This window comes from Corvus hawaiiensis, chromosome 12 (assembly GCF_020740725.1).
Source record: "Corvus hawaiiensis isolate bCorHaw1 chromosome 12, bCorHaw1.pri.cur, whole genome shotgun sequence".
In the NCBI taxonomy this organism is placed as follows: Eukaryota; Metazoa; Chordata; class Aves; order Passeriformes; family Corvidae; genus Corvus; species Corvus hawaiiensis.
The window spans coordinates 8,813,657-8,834,212 of NC_063224.1; the positions used below are offsets into that span (position 1 = coordinate 8,813,657).

Sequence of the window (20,556 nt, forward strand, 5' to 3'; positions counted from 1 at the left end):
GTACTCTAACACCTGGCTGGTTTTGGCTCATGCTTCCATCCTTATGATGCTCCAGAGCTGCTAAAAACCTGGGTGAGTGGTTGTAGGAAAAAAAATCCCAGAATACTGAATTGGAAGTGACCCACAAGGAATATAGACTCCAACTCTCACACCTGCATAGGACATCCCCGAGAGTCACACCACGTGCCTGAGGACATTGTCCAAGTGCTGCTTGAACTCTGTCAGCTTTACTGCTGTGACCACTTCCCAGGGGAGCCTGTTCCAATGCCCAACCACCCTCTGGGTGAAGAAATTTTTGTTGACATCCAACCTAAACCTCCCCTGGCACAACTTCAGGCCATTTCCTTGGGTCCTGTCCCATTATATTGCCCCTCCACTTCCCTCATGATGAAGTTGTAGACTGTAACGAGGTATTGAGATATAACCAAGGTATCTATGAAAAAACAGATTTAGGGCCAGGTGATGTATGTCCTGCAGTGCTCTTTGATTGAAGTAGCTCCTGCAAAATGCTTGTTCATGAAGAATCAAGAGTTCAGGCTACTGTGTTTCTAGCATGAAAGTGAACTTTTCAAGCACTGGTGCAGCGAAGTGCTGGGTTTTGGTTTTGTTCTAGACTGACACCACGACTTCAAAGACAGTAAGCCACATCCTGAGGTGGTGATGGGTGCTCCTGCTCCCCTCGGGAACAGGCCCCCGCCTCGGTCAATGTGGCTGGGCCGCTGCTGCTGGGCAGGCGGAGGGACTGACTGATGGATGCACCGCGTTCGGGGCGGCAGCCAGACAGCGGGCGGGCTCCTGTCAGCGGCGGGGCTCTGGGACCACCCTTGGGCTCCTCCAGCCTTCACCGTGACCTGGGGGAGGGAGCCAGACGAGGAGGTGCGAGGCCAGCGCTGTCCCTTCCTATCTGCCCCAACCTCGCCGCCAACCTCGAGGCGGGAGGACACGGCGCGGCCACCGCCTGCTCGCCACGCGAACGGGCCGGCGGAGCAGGTGCGGGGTCCCCGCTCTGAGGGGAGCGCTCCCCATCGCCACCGGGCCGCGGGGGGCGGCCGCTCCCCGCCCGCCGCAGTGCTGGGGCTGCTCCCCTCGCAGCGGGGAGGCGGAAAGCGCCGCGGTGACGGGGGGAACGAACGGGAGCGGCCCCGCTGCGAGCGAAACACCGCCCGGCCGAGGGACGCAGATGGGGGCTCTGAGTCACCCCTCGCCCGCTTCCCGCCTCGCGGGGCGCATGCGCGGCAGCGCCGGCGGAGTTGTGAATGGCGCGGCTGTTCGGGCCGAGTTTACGAGCCGGGAGGAAGTCGGAGGGGAGGGAGCGGGCTGGGGGCGGGAGCGGGCGGCGGCGGCAGCGGCAGCATCGAGCTCCGGCGGCGGCTGCGGCTGCTCTGCCTGCGCCGCGGGAGGAGGAGGGACGGGAGGAGGGAAGGGGGGGCGCCGCCGGCGGGGGCTAACAAAGGGCGAGGCGAGCGCTGGGGCTGGGACAGCGCGGGGCGGGCGGGAGGGAGGGAAGGAAGGAGGGCAGCCGGCGGCGGCGGCCCCACCACCATGCCGCGGGTTGTCCCCGACCAGCGGAGCAAGTTCGAGAACGAGGAGTTCTTCAGGAAGCTGAGCCGCGAGTGTGAGGTGAGGCGGCGGTGGCGGTGGGGCTCCCCCTTCTCTCTCTCTCTCTCCCTCCCTCCCTCCGCCCGTCGTAAGGAAAGTTTCCGCGGGCCGCGGAGGAGCCGGGGCAGCCCCGCGCCTCCCCTCAGCCGCGGCGGGAGCCGAGCCGGCGGCGCAGGGAAGCGCAGTCAGTGCACTCCGCTGCCCCCTTATCGCCGGGATTGGCCCCTCCTGATTGCGCGCCCTGTTCCCCGCAGATTAAATACACCGGCTTCAGGGACCGGCCGCACGAGGAGAGGCAGGCCCGCTTCCAGAACGCCTGCCGCGACGGCCGCTCCGAGATCGTAAGTGGCGCCGCGCTCCCCTCGGGGCCCGCTGGGACCGGGCCCGGCCGCTCTTGGCTCGTGAAATAAAAGTTTGAGGGACGCCGTCGGGGCAGCGAGCGCTGCGCGGTGCCCAAGCCCAAAGGCTTGGGGCCGGCCGTGCCGGGACGGTGCGTGGGGCCGGTCGGGGCCGTGCCGTGAAGGAGAGTTTTCCCTACGGAGCTGAATGACATCGGCTGCCTTTCAAACGCCGAGGGAAAGGAGGGTTTAGTGCACAGGCAACATTTCTGTCCGCCTTAGGAACAGCGCTTTTTCGCTCGAAGGTGTCGGTTCGCTCCTGAGCGGGGAGAGTGGTTGTCTGGAGCGCCGGAGTGACAGGGAAGGAAGGAAAATCCCCCCAGCAGTGTGAACGGGCTGCACTCCTTCCCTGGGCACGTGCTACAGCTACAAGCTTCTTATTTCAATATTCAGCTTTTTTTCTTTTTTTTTTTTTCTTTCCGGAAACAGTAGCTTTGAGAAATGAGTAGCATTGTTCAGAAGGCGCTAGCTTAAAGTCCTGAGTGAGCTGTTTGATGTATTTGTGAACTAAATCAAATGCTTTTAAAATAAGGCTTTGAAACTTGCAACTTCAGCTCCGTTTTTCTCATTCATTAAGGTTAGTTACAGACTACTGTCGCCCTCTGAAATAAGAAGTGAGATGAAGTATGGCTCGGAGTAGTCAAGAACTGACTCGTTATTTCCTGGTTTGATTTCTGCTCCAGGTTGCTTCTATAGGATCAGTATCTCATAGCATTGTTAAGTTTGTAACGCTGTACTATTAAAATGCAGAAGTAACCTCTTTTTCTTTAACAGTATATAGTGAAAGAGAAGGTAAAATAGAAAATAAATCCCACTTCCACCAAGTTTGGTTTATGAGCATTCTTTAATTTCACGTGGTGTACATACTGCTAGTCAGGTCACAATGAAATTATTCTTATGCACAATGAAATTACTCTTATGCACTATCCAAAAGTAGTTGAATACCAGTTACTGTAACTGATCTTGTTCATTTGCACTTGTCAGTAAAAGGATACTCACTCAAGAACATGGTTACCTTTTACTGAATAACTTTATTTTAGCTGAATCTTATCCCTGCTTGTTATCTCTTGTCTTAGAACCTGTAATATTATTTGTGAGAGGCCCCCTGTAGACAGGTTCTTAATTTTACTATTTATTTTACCTTCATTTTTCATTGTGCATGTTTGCTTCCTTTAAGAAATCACCAGGGAAACAATGGGTAGGTAAGGAAGACATAGTTTGCCAGCATTGGAAGTTCCTGCACAGGTGAAAGTGCATAATATACCTGAATCCCTCCCGTAAAAAGAAAAAGAGCGCCATGTAGCTTATAAACTAGCTTTCTAATGTAGCCTATGCAGTCATTTATATAAATGGGAAATTGCTGTAGTTTCACCTTTGTATTTCTGAGCCTGCTGCTGCCTTTTTTTTGCCAGAACTTCATCCCTTGGAAGCAACCAGTGATGACTGTTCTACATATTTTCACTCTACTTAATTATAAAACAGGCTCTATATTTCTTCATCTGAAACATCTGGTTTTGTTTTGTGAACAGGGCATGAGTAGTCAGGTTTATTTAGAAATGTAGTGTGTGTAATGACTGATGTTAAAAAGAGCTAGTAATTTTACTTTTTTTTTAGTCTTGAATGTTTTTCCAGACATCAAGGATTTATTCTTTTATCTCCAAAGGGAGCCTTTGCAAATGACCTTACATATTTTGAAGCAGACAAAAACCCCCAGAGAACAGCTCAGGGGTTTAATGTAGAACCAGCAGTAGGTTGTTGGTTACGTATGTCAAACAGCTCTTGATTGAATAAAGGAAATAATTGCCAATATTACTGAGAAGTAACTGGGAAGTGTATTAAATAAGATTTCACGTTTACTGGTAATGCTTTGATAACTTAAATAACCTTACATGTTTGGATGGCTTTGGAAGGTACTTGTGTTTATGTTGTCTGTGTGTGGGTCAGGTTGCCCTTGTACTACCTGATAAGCTTTTCATAAAATTCAAGACATAAATGTCTGATAGCTTTTCAGACTGGGCTTTAAAAGGCTCTGCAGACAAAACTAGAGTTTTCTTACTTTCAAGTTTAAAACCATACCAGTGGTGTTATTTCTTTTTAAATTATTTTTTTAAATTTAATTTGTTTGTTAATTGACGAAAATTGATGGCTTTCATGTAGTCTTGTGTGGTTATTAGCAGGACTGTTCTCAAGTTTTTCATATTGACCTATGACTTGATTTGAGAAGCATATGGGTACTTTAACCTGGATGGTTTTGTCTGTTCAAAGGGAGGGAATAGACTTCAAAATCCAGAGAACAAATATCTACATAGCTTTTTAAATAGCTTATGGTTTAAGTGGTGCCTGCCTGACTCCATGAGGGTGTGGAATTTGTGTACTTTTATCTTCTTCTTTTCTCTGATATTTTCCCCCTGTTTTTCATGGCCTTCTAGCACACATTGGGGGTGGAAACAGGGAAGCATGGACACTTCGCTGTCTTGCTGGGTTTCCCACAAAGCAAGTACAGTCCTTTTGACCCAGTACCAGAACTGGACTGGTCCATAGGGCTTCAGTGGTCACCTGGTTTACTCTCAAAGATCTCACTCCTGGATATTTTAAATGTATAAATTAAGGAGTATGAAACGCATATTTACTAAAGATGCTTGGAGGTAGGAAAACAGTTATTGAACAGACTAAGTGGTGAAGACTCAGAGTCACAAATATTTGGAGATAGGTGTAGTTTTTTTGTTGATATGTAAATAGCATCCCTTAGAAAAGCAAAGGGATAATATAAGGTAGTCAGGCTGATAGTGATGGTCTGCAGCTCTGACAGATTTGATGCCTTCTATTTGTGCAAGTGTATTCCTGATGCAACTTCTGTTACAGCAATTGAAATGATTGTCTTTCTGTCTTGTAAGGCAAACAAATATTAATGCACCAGTACAGGATTCTTCTGGCATTACTAGGACTGATTTGTTAATTTTAATGACATTGAGAATGTGCTTACAGGAGATAAAACATGCAAACAAAAACAACAACAGCAAACATTTTAAAATCTGTTTTTAAGGATAGCCTGGAAACAAGCCTGTTCGCAGAGCATTGGCCTCCCTTGGTGGAGGGGGAAGAGTCAAGACAAAGCACATCTACTTTCAAAATGGGGGGTATTAATCCTGTGACAGTGTTGCAGTCCATGACTAGAGCTATCTTAAATAACATGTAGCTATTGTGTCACAGGTAGCAGTACAGTTCTACCATAAAGTGGCTGAATTCTGGGTTGCTTTAAAGAAATCTGCTTGTCAGGAAATTCCAACTTTTAAACTGTAATAGTTGTATAGCTTTTAAGAAAAGCTATATTCTGGATTAATGGCCGCTTAAATCTAAGTGATCATGGTAATAAATACAGTCATTTGATTGTAACAAATTTTGTTTAACTCTGGGATTTTGAGAAGAGTGATATGCTGTGAGTCTGTATGAATATTCTCATGCTTACAGGACAACATGCTCACCTGTACCAGAGAAGAGTATAAATACTGTGAATCTGACTTCTGCTTGCAAAAATGTTATTTTTTATTTCATGGCTAGGAATTGCTCATCGTGGCTTGGAGTTAAGATATGCAAACAGAGAGTTTTTATAAAGAAAACTGAATCCCATTTTCATTTGAAATTGTAGGAAATTGTTTGCTTGAAAGCAATGTGTGCTTTTTCTAATGGGTTTAAACCAGTACCTTTAATAGTTTTACAAAGGGCTGCAGCTGAGAAGAATTCCTGCACTTGCCTTTTCTCACTGACACAGCATCTGCTGATCTGGGTATCACTGGTGTCTTAGTGTGGCGTGAGGACTTTGTCCTGTGAAGCTTGATTGAACTCTGTATTGATGCTGCATGCCAGCAGATGATAAAATAGGAATGTTTACGTTTCAGTTAGGTGTCTATCTGGCTGTAAGTAGATTGTTAAAGGAAACAAGTCCTTTTCTTCTGAAAAAAGTTGTCCTTAGTAACGGGTCTAAGGAGTTAATTTTCCTTCAGCAGTGCTTCTTGTAGAGATATGCAGCCTGTTTAAAAAGCATGGGCAGTTTTTAATGTTGCAGGTACTAAGTTGGTGCAGGGTATCCAGACAGAACTGAAAGGACAGATTCTAATGTCAGCAAAACTGATTTGAAAGAAGTATTGATTCCATGTTGTATTTTATATCTGAAGCAGCCAATGGCAAATGTTGTCAAAATGGAATCAGATGTTTGTAACTTAATACTTAAGAAAAATGATGAGTGCATGTTTTTGACTTTAAGTATTCTCTATGCTGCCTGGCTTAAGACATAAACTGATGTAAAAATAAATGACTGCCTGCATAATTTATGTAATGTCTTGCTCCCTGATCCTGTTTGTATTGATTTTTCTAAAAGGCTTTTGTGGCCACAGGAACCAATCTGTCTCTCCAGTTTTTTCCGGCCAGCTGGCAGGGGGAGCAGCGACAGACACCGACCCGGGAATATGTCGACTTTGAAAGAGAAGGAGGCAAGGTAAGGAGGAAATTGTTGAAACTGAAAGAAATTTTTATGTTGTGCTTATGATCTTACTAGTATGGATTACATGTATGATGTGAGATTTCTAATATTTCACATCTCCATGCAGGTAGGTAGTGACGTGTGTACAAGTGAAAGCTGGTAAGGTAAAATATTGCTTTGTTTTAAAGCATGCTAATGTTTAGGCAAATGGAAGAATTGGGAAACATGGACAGTAGTGGTGGCTTTGTATTATTTTGAAAAACATAACTATTTCTGCTGTCATGCAGAATAAGTTTTGGGGAGCAGTCTAAATTTGGTGTTGTGTAGGTACTTCTAAAGTGGTTCAGAAATTAGACTTTGGCCTATGAATTGTGGTAGGCTAATGAAAATTTGCACTTTCAACAGGTTATTTCATTGTGTCTTTGGCTGCCAGTTGGTACAGCAAGCAGTCAGTGTGCTCTAAGTGGAATGACGCTTTTTCTCAGTTTCACCATCAGCTATAACACAGAAGCAGCATCACTTTCAGAATGGATTTCTGAATCTCTTTTTTCTGAGGTGGTTGTCCCATAGACTGATATTGAAAGCTCGAATTCCCTAGTGACAGTGATGGTTACTGTGAAGCTGTATTAGATTTAAAGTCAGAAACCTTGCTTAATCTCATCAAAATAAAGTTACTGAAATCACTTACAGCTGGTTTTGTTTCACAGGAAAAACATACCTTTAAAATATAGATGCTGTCTCCTATGTATGCTACTGTAGGTGCTTTGGGACTGATCCAAAAATCACTGAATTCAATAGGAGACTTTCTGCAGAATTCAGTGGGTTTAGACCAGCACTTAAGCCCTCATAGTTTTTCTCTTTTGGACTAATTTTTGTGTGATATTTTTTATTTTTAAAAACTTTTAATGGGCTACAAAATCCTTCCTTTTGCCTAAATTTTTTAACCTACCCTTGTAACAAGAAACAGCTAATGCTACCAAACCTACCAAGCAGAAGGAAATACTTGAAGCATATTCAGGTTTAATGGCATATTGGGTCTTTTAAATGCTGCTAGGTGGAAGATAAATATTTCCTATAGTGGGAAAACTTGATTGGAAGAAAATAAATTCCTGAGGGCAGTTATGGTATGTGGAATTCAAGTTAATGAGTTTTTTTGGAAAAAATTGTTTTCCATTTAGTCCTGTGAGGCTTGCAGAAGTTTGACAAATTGGGGGAGAAGTGAAGTTGGCTGTCTGGGTACTGACTGCTTTGCTAAGGAAACTGAATTGAATCTGGCTCTTACTGAAAAATATTGATTCTGGCTCACAATTGAATGAGGAATTTTTCTTGTAATGTGTAAGAAGACTGAAGTCTCTCTTTCTTGCCAGTTCAAAACTAATTTTATTTACTCCTATGATTTTTTTTTAACTTTGTTTTCTCTGAATGAATTCTTAAAGTACTGAACTACTTCATCCATTTTCTTGTGTTGTCTTAATCATGTAAGAGCATGGTAGGTATGCTGTGTATTAAAATAGAACATGAGCCTCATTAATGAATGCCACTCCTTCTTTTATGTGTGTTTACAGTAAATTCTAGACTGCTTCACTGAAATGTTTAGAAAAATTCCTCTGAATGAGGCTAGAGGTGGACAAACTGATAAATGGGAGTAATGTTATGTTCTGGTATGGACAAATCACAAATTCACTGTTGTAATCAGCCCTTACTAGTGTAAATCACACATGAATGCAGGCTTGCTCTGTGCAGAATTAAACTTCTCTGAAAGTAAGCCACTCCCATGATTGGAGCAGAGGAGTGAGCAGAGTGGGAGAGTGTTTTACCTTATCAACGGAAACAGTTAAGAGTTTCATATGAATTGTCTGAGATTTTGTTCTCTCTAGATTTTTGTCATTTGGTTGAATTAAGAATTTCTTTCATAGGCTTCAGCAGTCTCTTAAAGCCATGTGACTTTTGTAGCTCTGTGCATCATTGTTTTATGAGCTTTGATTCTTGAAGCAGTGCATAATGTGTGTTTGTTCATCACTGGATTTATGCCAGCAAGGCATGTTTTTAATTATATGAATAAAAAAAGGCTATGGGGGGAGCTGTCAGTTAATAATTATCTTAGGCATTAGTTTGAGATCTAGAATGTAGATAAACTTACCAGCATTAGAATCTTTTTATTCTGGAATTCTGCTTTGGTGTTTGGCTAAACAAATGATGGCCCAAAATAGTTTATCCAGATTTGAAGTATGTCACTATTGTGCTAAAGCAGTTTTGTACACAGATTGACAAAGCTACCAATGCAGCATCTGCTAGAATTGCTGCTTAAATGATTGAATTTCAGAAAGCGCAACACTCTTGTGAAAGTTGGGATTCTGAAAATACATACTTCATAGGCTTGAGGTTTTTCAATCTGGTATTTCTTAACTGAGGGGTTTTTTTTAATACGCTTAATTTGCCTTTTAATTTGATGCATCTGATATTCACAATGGGTGGGTAGGCCTCTGGTGGATACCCTGTCTTCATTAATCCAAGAATTGGATGGCTCAGTGTACACTTAATGTTTCTACTCATTTTAAACTCAAGTTTAACTTTTTTTTTTTTTTAGATAGCTTTAACATTCTGTGCTGTCTTTGACCTGCAGCAAATTTAATTGTGTATTTGAGCAATTTTTCAGGTTTGTCATAGCAAAAGAAAAAGCAGCACTAAAAATAGGTCCCTAGATCATAAAAATGATAGAACATTGTATTTCATTGTGATTGTGGGTGTGTGTGGGGTGTGTCAGGTGCAGCGCATGTCCTGTTTCTGGGGAGCTGAACCATACTGGGGCTTTCTGATCCTCTGTTGTCAGCTAATGTCCAGGGTTTTTTTAATTTGTTTTTTGGTAAAGAATAAATGAATAGATGTTAAGAAATTGAAAGGTAGGGAGTGTAGTAGGTTAATGTATTGTCTGAAATATTGGATAATTAAACCTTGCAATTAAATGGACAGCTTTATTTTCACCTTGGTTTTCTGGTATCATTAATGACTTAGGCTAGTTTTATTGTGGTTAATGAAGTTCTTTAATTTTTATTTCAGTTTTGTGCTGATGACATACGAACTTAAGGCTGAGCTGTGTATGGACTTCAGTGCTCCTTAAAATCTAATCTTTTTCAAAGTCCCTTTGTTTTGTTAAGAACTGTGTGGTCAACTTTCTTTGCATGATTCATTTTGTATACTTCTTGGAGTAAGATAATGTCCCCAGTTTTCATTTGTTATTCAAGATGTTTCTATAGCTCCGTTCTTTCTTACTTGAAAGAACATTAGTTCGGAGATATTATTTTTTACTGTTTAAATACCAGTCACTGATGAAGTCTGTGAAGTTGTTTTACTTCCCCTCCCCTTTATAATACTATTCTCCATCTCATTCTAATGCAGCTTTATTTCCTGTCTGCTCTTTGGTGGCAGCTGCTCATAAACCAGAGTCTTCCACACAGGCTTATTTCACTCTAATACCCTATGAACTCTGCAGCTTTGGAGGAAAACACATCAGGCATGATTTAAATTGATTCAGAGTGCCTGCTGTGCCACATGTGATGTAGCTAGGATTTCTATTCATTAAGCATTAACTTTGTTCTAGCCATAACTAACGATTGTCAGTTTTCTTCCTAAAGATGCTGAGTTTCTACTTGCACAGTTTTTTGTCATAACCAGATTTTATTTTGCTCTAAGTTGGTGTTAACTGCTTGGATGAGTATTAAAAAAAAAGGCAAATCTCTGTTGTGCTGCAGGTGTTGCAGCAGAAACAGAACTGTAATGAGAAATAGTTTTTATTAAAATACAGCACCTATTCAAATGGCAGCCAATAGAACCTGCTTTCCACTTGTGTCCTGTTTTGATTTTTTTTTTTGTTTGATAGATAAGACTTTGCTGCAAATTAACTTTCTGTTTTCTGACTTTAGCCATTAAATTTCATAGATTATTGGGATGGTGTATTGGCTGCTCCATTTTCTGAGCAAATGCAATTTCCAGTCAAACACAGGATCACAATGTACCTAGTAGAATTTGCTTGGAAGGGGAAGGCTTAATTTATGAGAAATACCTTAATTTCTGTGCTAATCTGTATTGAATCAGAAGTTTTACTTTAATTTCTTTGGTCGCCAACATTTCCTGAAGAAATTAGATGTAACATTACTTTGTCTTCCAGACAAGGTTGAAGTAGCAGCTTTCATTTTCCTTTCTTTAGGTATACTTACTTTCTGAAAAAAGGTAATGGTGCCTGGGAAACCAATTTACAGTTTCAGCCTTATTTTACTCTGCAGTAGTAATAACCATACTCCTTAAGTTCCTGTATTTTCAGTCTAGTAGTATTTGGGGTTTTTGCATTGTCATAGTTGAAAATATTCTCACAGTTAGCAGTTACTTGTATGTGTTCCCTGAAATCCATTGAGTCACTGGACAAAAGGATTTGATTTTTTACCAGATCAGTGGGAAAGGATGCATGATGTTAGGGATTTAGGGGGAAAAAAAAGGCAAAAAGCATGCTAGAGCCACAATATATTAATTAAAGATCATACTGTGGTGTGCCACCACATAGGGTGAACTATAACAGCCCTAAGATGCTTGTGGTCTTCCCAATTATTGAGATTTCATCATTCTATTTGTCTGTAGTAATATAATGCTTCTTCAAATTATTATGAAGGTCTCCGTTTAAAGCATTTCATGAGACGGTGCTGCAACCCTGAAGAGCTGGGCACCACCTGACAAAAGTTCACAGAGCTGTCTGTGTGTGGTGGAAGCATATGGACACGTAAGATGGAACTTAGTTAAAAAGCTGTCAACTTTAACCTCTAAGGAGTATCTTGGAATTCTTTGTTCATCCTCTTTTATATGTGAGGATATTTTGTTTCCAGTGAGCTGTGCTACTCATAAATGCCTTCTTCAGAGTCTTGTTTCCAGATCCAAGGTCGAGGAGAGGTTCGTTGCATGGCTCTGTAAAGTCCTTGACCAGTCCCTTTATGTACTGGTGGGTTAGGAAAACATTATTTTGGGGTCAGATTTTTGTCATGTTTGCCTGTTGTTCTCTGCCTTTGTGCTAGCAGAATGATACACAATTCCTCCTCTGGCTTAGTTTCAGCTTGCTTCAGGAATGCAGAGCAGGGAAGATCTGACTCGTGCCTGTCCTCAGAGCTGGTGCTTTTCCTGAGCAACCTTAAACAATTGTTATCCTCCTGCTCATGCCTGCATGATGACCCCAAACCCCAAAACCTTGTGGTAGCTGGGAGAGATTCTTCTGTGAGAAGCAGCAGGTGGTCAGTGAAGGGACATCAGCTGCTGGACTGTCTGTGTGCTCAGGGCGTTCGAGGTACTTTTGCCTGCTTCAGCCAAGGGAAGTGGTGTTGTCCTGATGAAACCCACATCACTGTTGTTCCTTTTGATCTTTCTCAGGCTCGTCCGTGAGCTTTAAACAAGGAGGTCAGTGTGTGGTTATTCTCACAGCAGACAAATGGGTTTGGTGATGTATCCGGTTTGTACCTAGCCTGGCTAAACAGCTTGATATATATTTTTTTTTTTTTCTTGGAGTTGCTTGGTGGGAGTCCTGTAAAGGCTTGGTCGATGAGAAGAATCCACTTTTCTTGATGATCCCCCTTGATCAGTTTTCATCCAGGATCATCTATATGGTTTGAGTAAAATACTAGTTTTCTATAGATGCTTGTGATTACAGAATTTGTTATTGTGTTTGTGCTTGAGAGGCCTTTAGCTGGCAGAGACTTCTCAGTTTCTTTTTCTTTCTATTATTTTTTTTTCTTCCCAGCAACATCCTTTGTTCATGCTCCTAAATCCATTTTTGCTTTAGAGGAGAATGAAACCTTTTCCCTTTTTTTTTGCCTAGATACTTGGAAGTGTTCTTCCTTATGCTCTGGTGTTGCATAGAGGAGAGCTTTTTAATCCAAATTCCATCTGAAGCCACAGTCATCGTGTACCTGCGCTTATTCGCTTTACCTGACAATTAGGAGATGCCTCTATGTGTATACAGTTTATACACCATGAACAGTTAGGAACTTGGATTTTGGGAAGAGAAATCTTTAGAGGACATAGACTGGACACGTTGTCCTGGCAGGCAGCCACTGGCTGGGTTTGGACAGTTGTTCCTGCAGAGTGATTTATCATCGGGTGCCCTCCGCCACTGCAGCGTGAGTCACCCCAGGCACCTCTCATGTGATGAGTATCCACAGCCTTTCCCCTGGAATCCTTTCCCCCCCCCCATCCTCCAAATACTTCTGTGACTGCCCACAGCCTTGTCTGAGCATTACAGTGCAGGCAGTGACGATACCATTTTGAAACAATGCTTGGGAGCAGTATTGCAGCACAGCTGTGGAAGTACTTAAGGTCTGCTGTCAGTAAAACTGCTTCTGCTTAGCTTTTATTATGTATTCTAAAAGCAGTTATTCAGTCATACTGCCTTGAACTCTTTCCAGTGGCTTAAATGCACTCGTTAGAGTTGTATAGACAAGATTTCAAATATACCCATGTCATCATCCTAAAGTTTCCCAGAAGAGGAACAAAATTGGAGTTAGTGAGCTAAATTTTGCATTTGAGAAGCAGCTATATATAAGAACAGATGAGTGCTGTGTGGATGAAAGCAGTACTTGAGATCTCTGCAGCATAGATGCTGGAAGAAGTCCAGGCATTTGGGTTGTTGAATCCTCTTGTTTGCATATCAGTCTCCACTTACTAAGCAAAGTTGCTAATATTATGCTTCTCTCCTCTTCTTATAAATGAATGAGAAAAGTAAGAGCATCATTGTTGAGAATGTCTGCTTCTTTGTGAAAATCGCTTAATAATTCATATTAAAAATCAGAAAAGTTCAATAAGATGACGAAACATTTGCTTCAAGAAACTGTCATTTTTCTGAAAGTTACTGAAATGGTTCTTCAAGCTTGTCCAAAGCACAAGTAATGAAATGAGCTCATTAGCTTGCAAAATTGCAAGTTTGATGTTACTCTGTTAAAGAAGATTTCCAGTCATTGCTAAGGATGTTTTCTGCAGAAGCTGATCGTTTTCTACAGAGTAATTATGACACTATGAAATTTTATTGAATGATGAAAGCTGAATAGTTGTTATAGTATACAAAAGACAAAAAAATTACTAGCATTATTTTAAGCCTTGATGCAGCACTACTTCTTGAGTAAATGTTTGAACAGTTTTTCCAGACTTGAATCCTGCTTAAGGGGAAGGGTGAGGCTCTTGGAGTGCTCAAGAAGGCAATGAAAGCCAAAGGGTAGAAGCAGCAGCTTTTCTTGCTCCTCTCTTGCTTGGGTCAATTCCTGGATGTTTTTATTAGTTTCTTCCCCATATTGTCAAAATCAGGTAACTTCTATTTTATATAGTTGAGTATATTTACATTATATGTTTCAAAGTTTCAGTCCAAAAGTAGAAGATTAGTAGGCTGTTTATTTGCACCCAGGTAGCATGGTGTGCAAGTGATGTGTTTGAGATAAACCTCTCTTTCTAATCTTCTGTTGCAGTTGCTGGTTGTAACTCATTTTTGCTGTGTGATTTTCTAAAAGCTTGAAAAAAACCAAATTTCACAACCAGTTTTGAAGTTTCTGCCTGGAAAATATTCTGTCAATGTGGCAGAAAACTGTGTGTGTCTGTTAGTTACTGGGCTCGTGAGCAGAAGCATGCATGTGTACTTGGAGCCACAAAACAAGCAGTGATCTCCTGGCAATATTTTACTGCAAAAGCTATTCTTTTTAATTATTGCAACTGGGTCCTTTTAAAATGCATGCCTTCTCCATTAAAAGGGAGAGTAGATTCAAAATCCAGCCATCTTACTCATGTAGAATCTAGCAGTAAAGATAGGCTGATAAAAGACCCTGTAAAGTTTCACAGGGGAAAACCCCAGCATATATTTGCCTTTCAGATTTTTCTTGTTATGCCCCTTGCATTTATGTTGATTTTCAGTTCCAGCTCTGTGGTTGGTTCTGTCTTTTGAAGGCAGAGGAATAGAGCCTGAGCATGAGATGCATTTCCCTTTGGGAGGCATTAGTCCCTTCTGTAGTGACAATGTGAAAACTAGAAGCTGTGTACTTTTTGCTTTGTATTGGGGTTTTTTTGGTGGTTTTGGTCAAGTCTGGTTCGTGTTTTCTGCTTAGTCGAGAAATTGCAGTATTTTGGAATGATGAACTGTATCTGGAGACTTGGTTATTAGATGATGAGTATAATTTCTGTGCAGTAGCATTTTAGTATTTTTCTATGTGAGCTTCTAAGCATAAGTACTGACCAGTGATCTTAATCCAGGAATAAAATGCTCCACAGATTTTAATCACATTTGTTCTGACATCCTTACTGCTTCGTATCTGTTCTTAGTTATAGACTTTGTTTTCAGTTAAGTGAAATAGCAACCTGCATAATTTAATGAAACATCGATCTGCTTTCGAAAAGGAGTCATAATTACATAGTTGAGCTAACTATGCAGAAAAAAGCTAACAAATGCAACCAACCGAAAAAACACCAGGTTTTCTACAAGGGAATTTTAAAGTCTGGCTCTCCAGTAAGGTAAGGAAAATTCTTCAGCTATTCTTTTTTTGATGTTTTAGAAACCAGACCCCATCACTGTAGTATTTCAGTAGTACACAAAGCATGTTGAGAGAGGTTTTGTCACAGCTCTGATATTACTTAGAAAGATATTTTTGAAGTGAGTCTGTACATGGGTATTTTTGTTACATAGAACTGTAAAAATGCGTTATATTTCATCTCAATCTTTACTGATATTTGTAATAAAACCTGGTGACTTATATAAGCATACTTTAAAATTGACCAAAGTACGTTATATCAGACCGTCAGGTTTTGCTATGAAGTTGAAAATTCATATCATAGAGAGGTGTGGTATGTTCGGAGGTGTTTTTCTAGTTGTGAATTGGAGTGCATTCTTTCCTCAGTTGCAAGTGAAATGTCTCTGTGTGATCAGAAGGAAGCAGGGCTGAAGGAACAGGTCCCAGGCAGAGAAACAGTAGTGCTGGGCCCAACGGGGTGTCCCTGGGCAGTGCTCCTGCCCTGGCCAGAGCTGTCCCAGGAGTCCCACCTTGCCACCTGCTCAGGAACCAGCAAGGACCTGTTGGTGGTGGTGTGGTACAGCTGTGCCATAGGTGCCACCCTTGAGAAACTAGAAGCTGTATTCATCTTGAAAGCCACAACTGGGTCATCTATGTACAAGTGTTTAGGAAAGATTCTTGTTTGGTCAGAAAGTATCAATTCCTGTACATTTTTGCAGAAGAGTATAAGGTTTGAATTTTAACAAAACCTCATTCTCATATTATGGAAGAAATTCCAAGACGTAGCTTTTAGAATAGAAGACATTTTCTTTGTGCATTCTAAGAAAGAATAATATGTTTTGAGGCACAAGACAGAAGGATTGATCCAAATTAAAAGAACTGAAAGGTCTTTTTTCACTCAGTCGCTTCCTAAATGGGATTCTTTTCAGTTGTTTCTATTTATGTTTCATTCCAGTTTAAATTGTGTTACAAGGTTAGTGTATGGGAATTAAACTTATAAAGTCAGATAAATGCTGTAAACTCTGTTCATGACTTGGTCGCTTGTCAATATCTGAAAGTGTAGTGTGAAACCTTGCCTGAAGTTACCAGCTTTTGCTGTGACTTCAGTTGTTGTTACACCAATGAAGTTACTATTCTGTTTTGTTCACCAAATAATTGAGGGTTTTAGTGTATAAGTTCTGTTGCAAAGTTTTAGAAAAGCTTTTTTCTTTCTTTTTCTTTTTTTGCATTTCTTGCTTCCTCTCTCGTGCTTTGCCCCCCTCTCTGAAACGCAGGCTGGAGACCCCTCTCTGTGATATGAAAGTGTCTTGGTATTTTGGGGAGAACACAGGGATGGGACTGATGCAAACTTACATTTCAGAGCAGTTGTGCCGCATCTCTATGGCAAGACTGCAGCATTTTATTTTTGAAACTGTATATATAATCATATGCTGTTGCTGTTAAAGGAAACAGTTGAATACATAATTTCTCATTTGAACATTTTGTACAGGTTGTTTCCTTTTACTTGCTAGTGTATACAGATACTGTTAAGAGAAGCTGAAATGATGAGGTTAGCCTTACCCGATTTAACACCTTTCTTTCTTGGAGTAAGTGTTCAAAGCTGTTTCTTTCTTAGTGGTCAGTGTTTCACATATGAAATCACCAGGGAGACTGCTGTTTAAATACTTAAAAGTGGGGTATGATTCAGGGGAAGGTGGGATCAGAAGTGGGATGGATGGACAGATGTGGCTCAGCCGAGAGGGGCCGCGGGGCCGCCCGTGTGAGTGGTTATGAATGGGCAGATGTGTGCGTGATGAGGCAGAGGGTGAGTCAGAACTGAGCCTCTTCTGAAAGAATGCATTTTGCTCCAGTGTGCTGGGAAAATGAAAACAGAAGGGAGGGGACTGCACCACTTCACTGGGGACTGGTGTTTCCTGGGGGGTGAAGTTGATCTCCCTGGCTCTGGCTGTTGTGAGCCTGCTGATTCATTAGTTGGTGGGTGGTGAGAACAGTGTGCAATCTCTGGGGGAGGAAATGGCTTGGTTGCTGTAGGGAGAAGGAGCATTTTCTGTAACTGCAGGATGTGTGGATGGAGCACACAGATAGCATACCTCCAGCAGATCAGTTAAATATCCTGCTGTTGTGAGATAAGGGTTTACTAGATGACTAAAATAGGATGTGAAACTGAGGGTTTTTGTCTTGTGCTAAAATAAAGTAGCTTTTAAAAAAGTTATTGAGAATTGTCCTCTATTTAAATAGTTTGGATTTTAAAATATGAATGAGTGGTGTTACAGGAGCCATGTCCCTGCCTATTCTTAACGAGAGATAACTCCCAGTGAGTTGGAGTTGGGGGAGAGGGTTGCTCATTTAAATGCAGATGAAAAGAAATAACAGATTAGTTGAAAGAGTACAAAAGGAAAGGTGAGATATAGTATATGTTGAAGGTGTGGCACAGAGGTCTTTGAGAACAAGCCAGCGGGGAGGCACAAACACAGCTCAACAACTTAAGAGCCCAACTAAGCCTATTCATGCAGCACCTTCAAGTTTGTGTGTATTTATTGTGCTGTTTGTCCTCTGTCCAGATAATCTGCCAGCAGATAGAGTGTTTACTCTTGCTGGTTGTTCAGTCAGCAAGCAGAATATTTGTTCTAATATGAAAAGCCTGTTTCCAATATTAAAGTAACATGTCTGTTTGTCATTTAAAAATTCTAATGCTACTTTGGTCTGTAGTAGGAGTTTGAGATTGAAGATGTCATTTGAGATTAAATCAATTCTGTAATAGCCACCTGAACAAAAATTCAACTGCTATAAAACTAGTAAAAATTCCATATTTCAATATGTGACTGTTTACCTAAGTCTCGTAGTCTAACAAAGCTTTGGCTGTGCCAGTATGTGGAAAATGAAGGTGCAAAATGGGAGAGAACTTATTCTCATCCTTCAACATGTGTACAAAAATTTTTAACTTATTTACACAATTGTCCACTGTCAGTGGCAGAAAATCCATACTTCCCTTGGTTTACAGGATGGACTTTATTCTGAAAAGAGGCTGCTGTATAATTTAGCTGTTCCTCTTGTGTGTCCTATAATGGTGTTTCTTTATGTAGCATTGAATTTGTCCACTGAATATGAATTTGGTAATTGCCTGACTTCCAACCTTTCCTCCTTCCTTCTGTTCTGTAGCGTTTTTCACCTGTCTCTTGAATTTTACAGCACTGACTGCCAGACATTATTATGAAAACCACCCAGAGGTGTGTGGAGGATTTATAAATTTATTTAAATGCAGGTAATCTGGGATTAGCAATAAAACCTTGAAAGAGTTGTTCTAACAAAGACATGCTTTTATCTACTTCTATAATATTAGGGAGGGGGGAATTTTGGGTCTTTTTAGAAATAATGCAGCTTTTGCCCTTGGTCTCCTACCATGACTGTCTTGAGGCAATTTTCAGAGCAGACAATTCAGAAATTTTTAGAAGACCACTTTGCTGGATTTTGAGGTGCCATAATCATGTGTTCACAGACAGAGCAGTAATTTATTAATAATTCTGTTAAGTTCAGAAGTTGAAAGGGAACCAACATGGCTTTATCTGAAAAGAAGGAAATGTGTGGTTAAACGTTTTTGGCTATAATCTTAGGTGGTTTCCATTTTCCTGAAAGAGGAGAGGGGGGAAAAGGAGTTTAAATTCCTTTCTCTAAAACAAATTTAAAAGTATCAGTGTGCATTATTGTGTTTTAGTGAGAGAAAAGTTCTTGCATAAGCTCGTGGGGTTTCAGGATGAATGATTACTACGTTTGAATGATTATGTGGTAATTTCAAAATTCTGAATATCTTGAAAAGGAATTCATGCTTTCAGAAGTAAAAAATGTTTGTTTATCAGAGTTTTGAAGACCTCCTGAATCTGGTGGTGTAAGGCTTCCAGGGCTCTGATTCAGGAGCAAGGGCAGACTACTTTATCTGAAAGGTCAGGCTGCGTGCCAGGGGTTCCCAAGCTGCTGTGTCAGCAGCTCAGCTGTTGGCTGGTGTGCTCAGGGCAGATTGTAGGAATCAGGAATCACATCAGCTCTGTCAACTTGTTTCCCTTTGACTTCTGAAGACTTTCATAGAATTTGCAGCACTGCTCAGGCTTCCAGGTGATGCTTAAGGCATTTGAAGTATTGAGCCCTCAGCAGCTACATCTGAGCTACCTGCTGTTTGCACTGAGGGAGGAAGTTTGTGTGTAGTGCACTGGCAGCTGCAGTGACCAAGGCAGTTGAATGGCCACTGAAATGAGTTAGTGGCAAAATAATATTCCTTATCAAACAAACAAACAAAAAGTATTCCTGGACAACTTGGAAAGCTGGTTTTGTCATCTGTGGGAAGGCCTATGTCCCAGGCTGCTGTTGTGGGCCAGAAGGATCAAGGAAGTTGAGTGAAAGGTAAACTCTAAATGAAGATCAGCAAAGTGCTTGTTTGCTCCTGTGAAACATAACCAGCATTAGAGTACAGGCTGTTTTGTCTTTACAGACCCATGGTTAGCTTATACTGCCTTTTTATTTCCCCTCTTGAATATTCTTCATTTTCCTTAGAAGAGAATGACAGTTTCAGTAGCCTCTCTTATCTGTCCTTCACTTCTAAACTAATTAAACACATTTATTAAATTGATGCTGCATCCTTCATTTGTTTCTTGTGAGACGAACGAGTGGAGACTGTGCTGAAGGGCTGCAATGTATTTCATGTGTTTGAAATGTTTAATCTTGAAATGAGGGCTGTGGGAGGTGGTTTCCTGGTAGTCCACATCTTACTCATGCTGGTTCTGACATCTCTGCTCACAGAGGCTGTTGGCCAGTAGATGTGCCTGGTGTGCTGTCCCCACGGTGTGCTGTCCCCACGCAAGGCCGAGGTGTGATGACTCTCACAGATGATCTGTGAGTGCAGGCACAGAAAACCTGGCTGTGCTCTTAGCAGAGACCCTGCAGTAGAAGTGCTGGTGGGAAGAAGATAGCTCAAACTAACATTTATTGCCTCATTATTGAGCTGCTGCATGCTGTACTAATTAAAAGGTCTAGAGTACATCACTTCATACCGAAGTGTAATAAGTTGTAAAAATCAGGCTTGGAGATCAAATGTTTGTTTTCTTTGGCAAATAACATTACATTGTTTGTCACTTTGATTCATGTTATTTGTTCCTTTTCTTCCACCCATGGGTTGCCTTTCATGTTGTTGAGTGCTTAATTCTGCCATCACAGCCTTTGCATAAGGGGGGCTTGCCTTCCTCTGTGCCGCCTGCTTCTTGATCCCTTTCTTTTTTTGCTTGAGTGGCCTTAGTTGGTAAGTGTGGAACTGAGCAAGTAGGCACTGTGGGGGCGCTTTGAAATGCGTTATAGTGCTAAACATCAATTACGCTTTGATGAGGATTTGCCAGAGGATTAATTTAGAGCTGTTAGAGGAGGCACTGTGTGAAAGTTCCCCTACCTAGCTGAGCCTGAGCTGCTCCTGAAGGCTGAAAAAACTCAAATGGAGTTCGAATGTCTAAGCAGTCCTTCACTCTGAAGTGGGTGCAGGTTTGCCTCTCTAGTGATTCAACATGGACAAACTCCTGTTCCATGAGAG

General features: G+C 41.5%; 1 protein-coding gene across 3 annotated transcripts in view; it reads left to right on the forward strand.

Moving 5' to 3' along the window:
* The first annotated feature begins 1,498 nt into the window (after positions 1-1,498).
* Positions 1,499-20,556, forward strand: part of CBFB (core-binding factor subunit beta) — a 39,628-nt gene continuing 20,570 nt past the window's right edge. For 2 of the 3 annotated variants that reach the window (XM_048316679.1, XM_048316678.1), the window contains exons 1-3: positions 1,499-1,620; positions 1,854-1,940; positions 6,373-6,489. In XM_048316679.1, coding sequence (XP_048172636.1) covers positions 1,543-1,620; positions 1,854-1,940; positions 6,373-6,489 — 282 coding nt within the window. In that variant the 5' untranslated portion in view covers positions 1,499-1,542. The remainder of the gene's footprint in view (positions 1,621-1,853; positions 1,941-6,372; positions 6,490-20,556) is intronic. The other variant, XM_048316681.1, reaches the window with a different exon arrangement.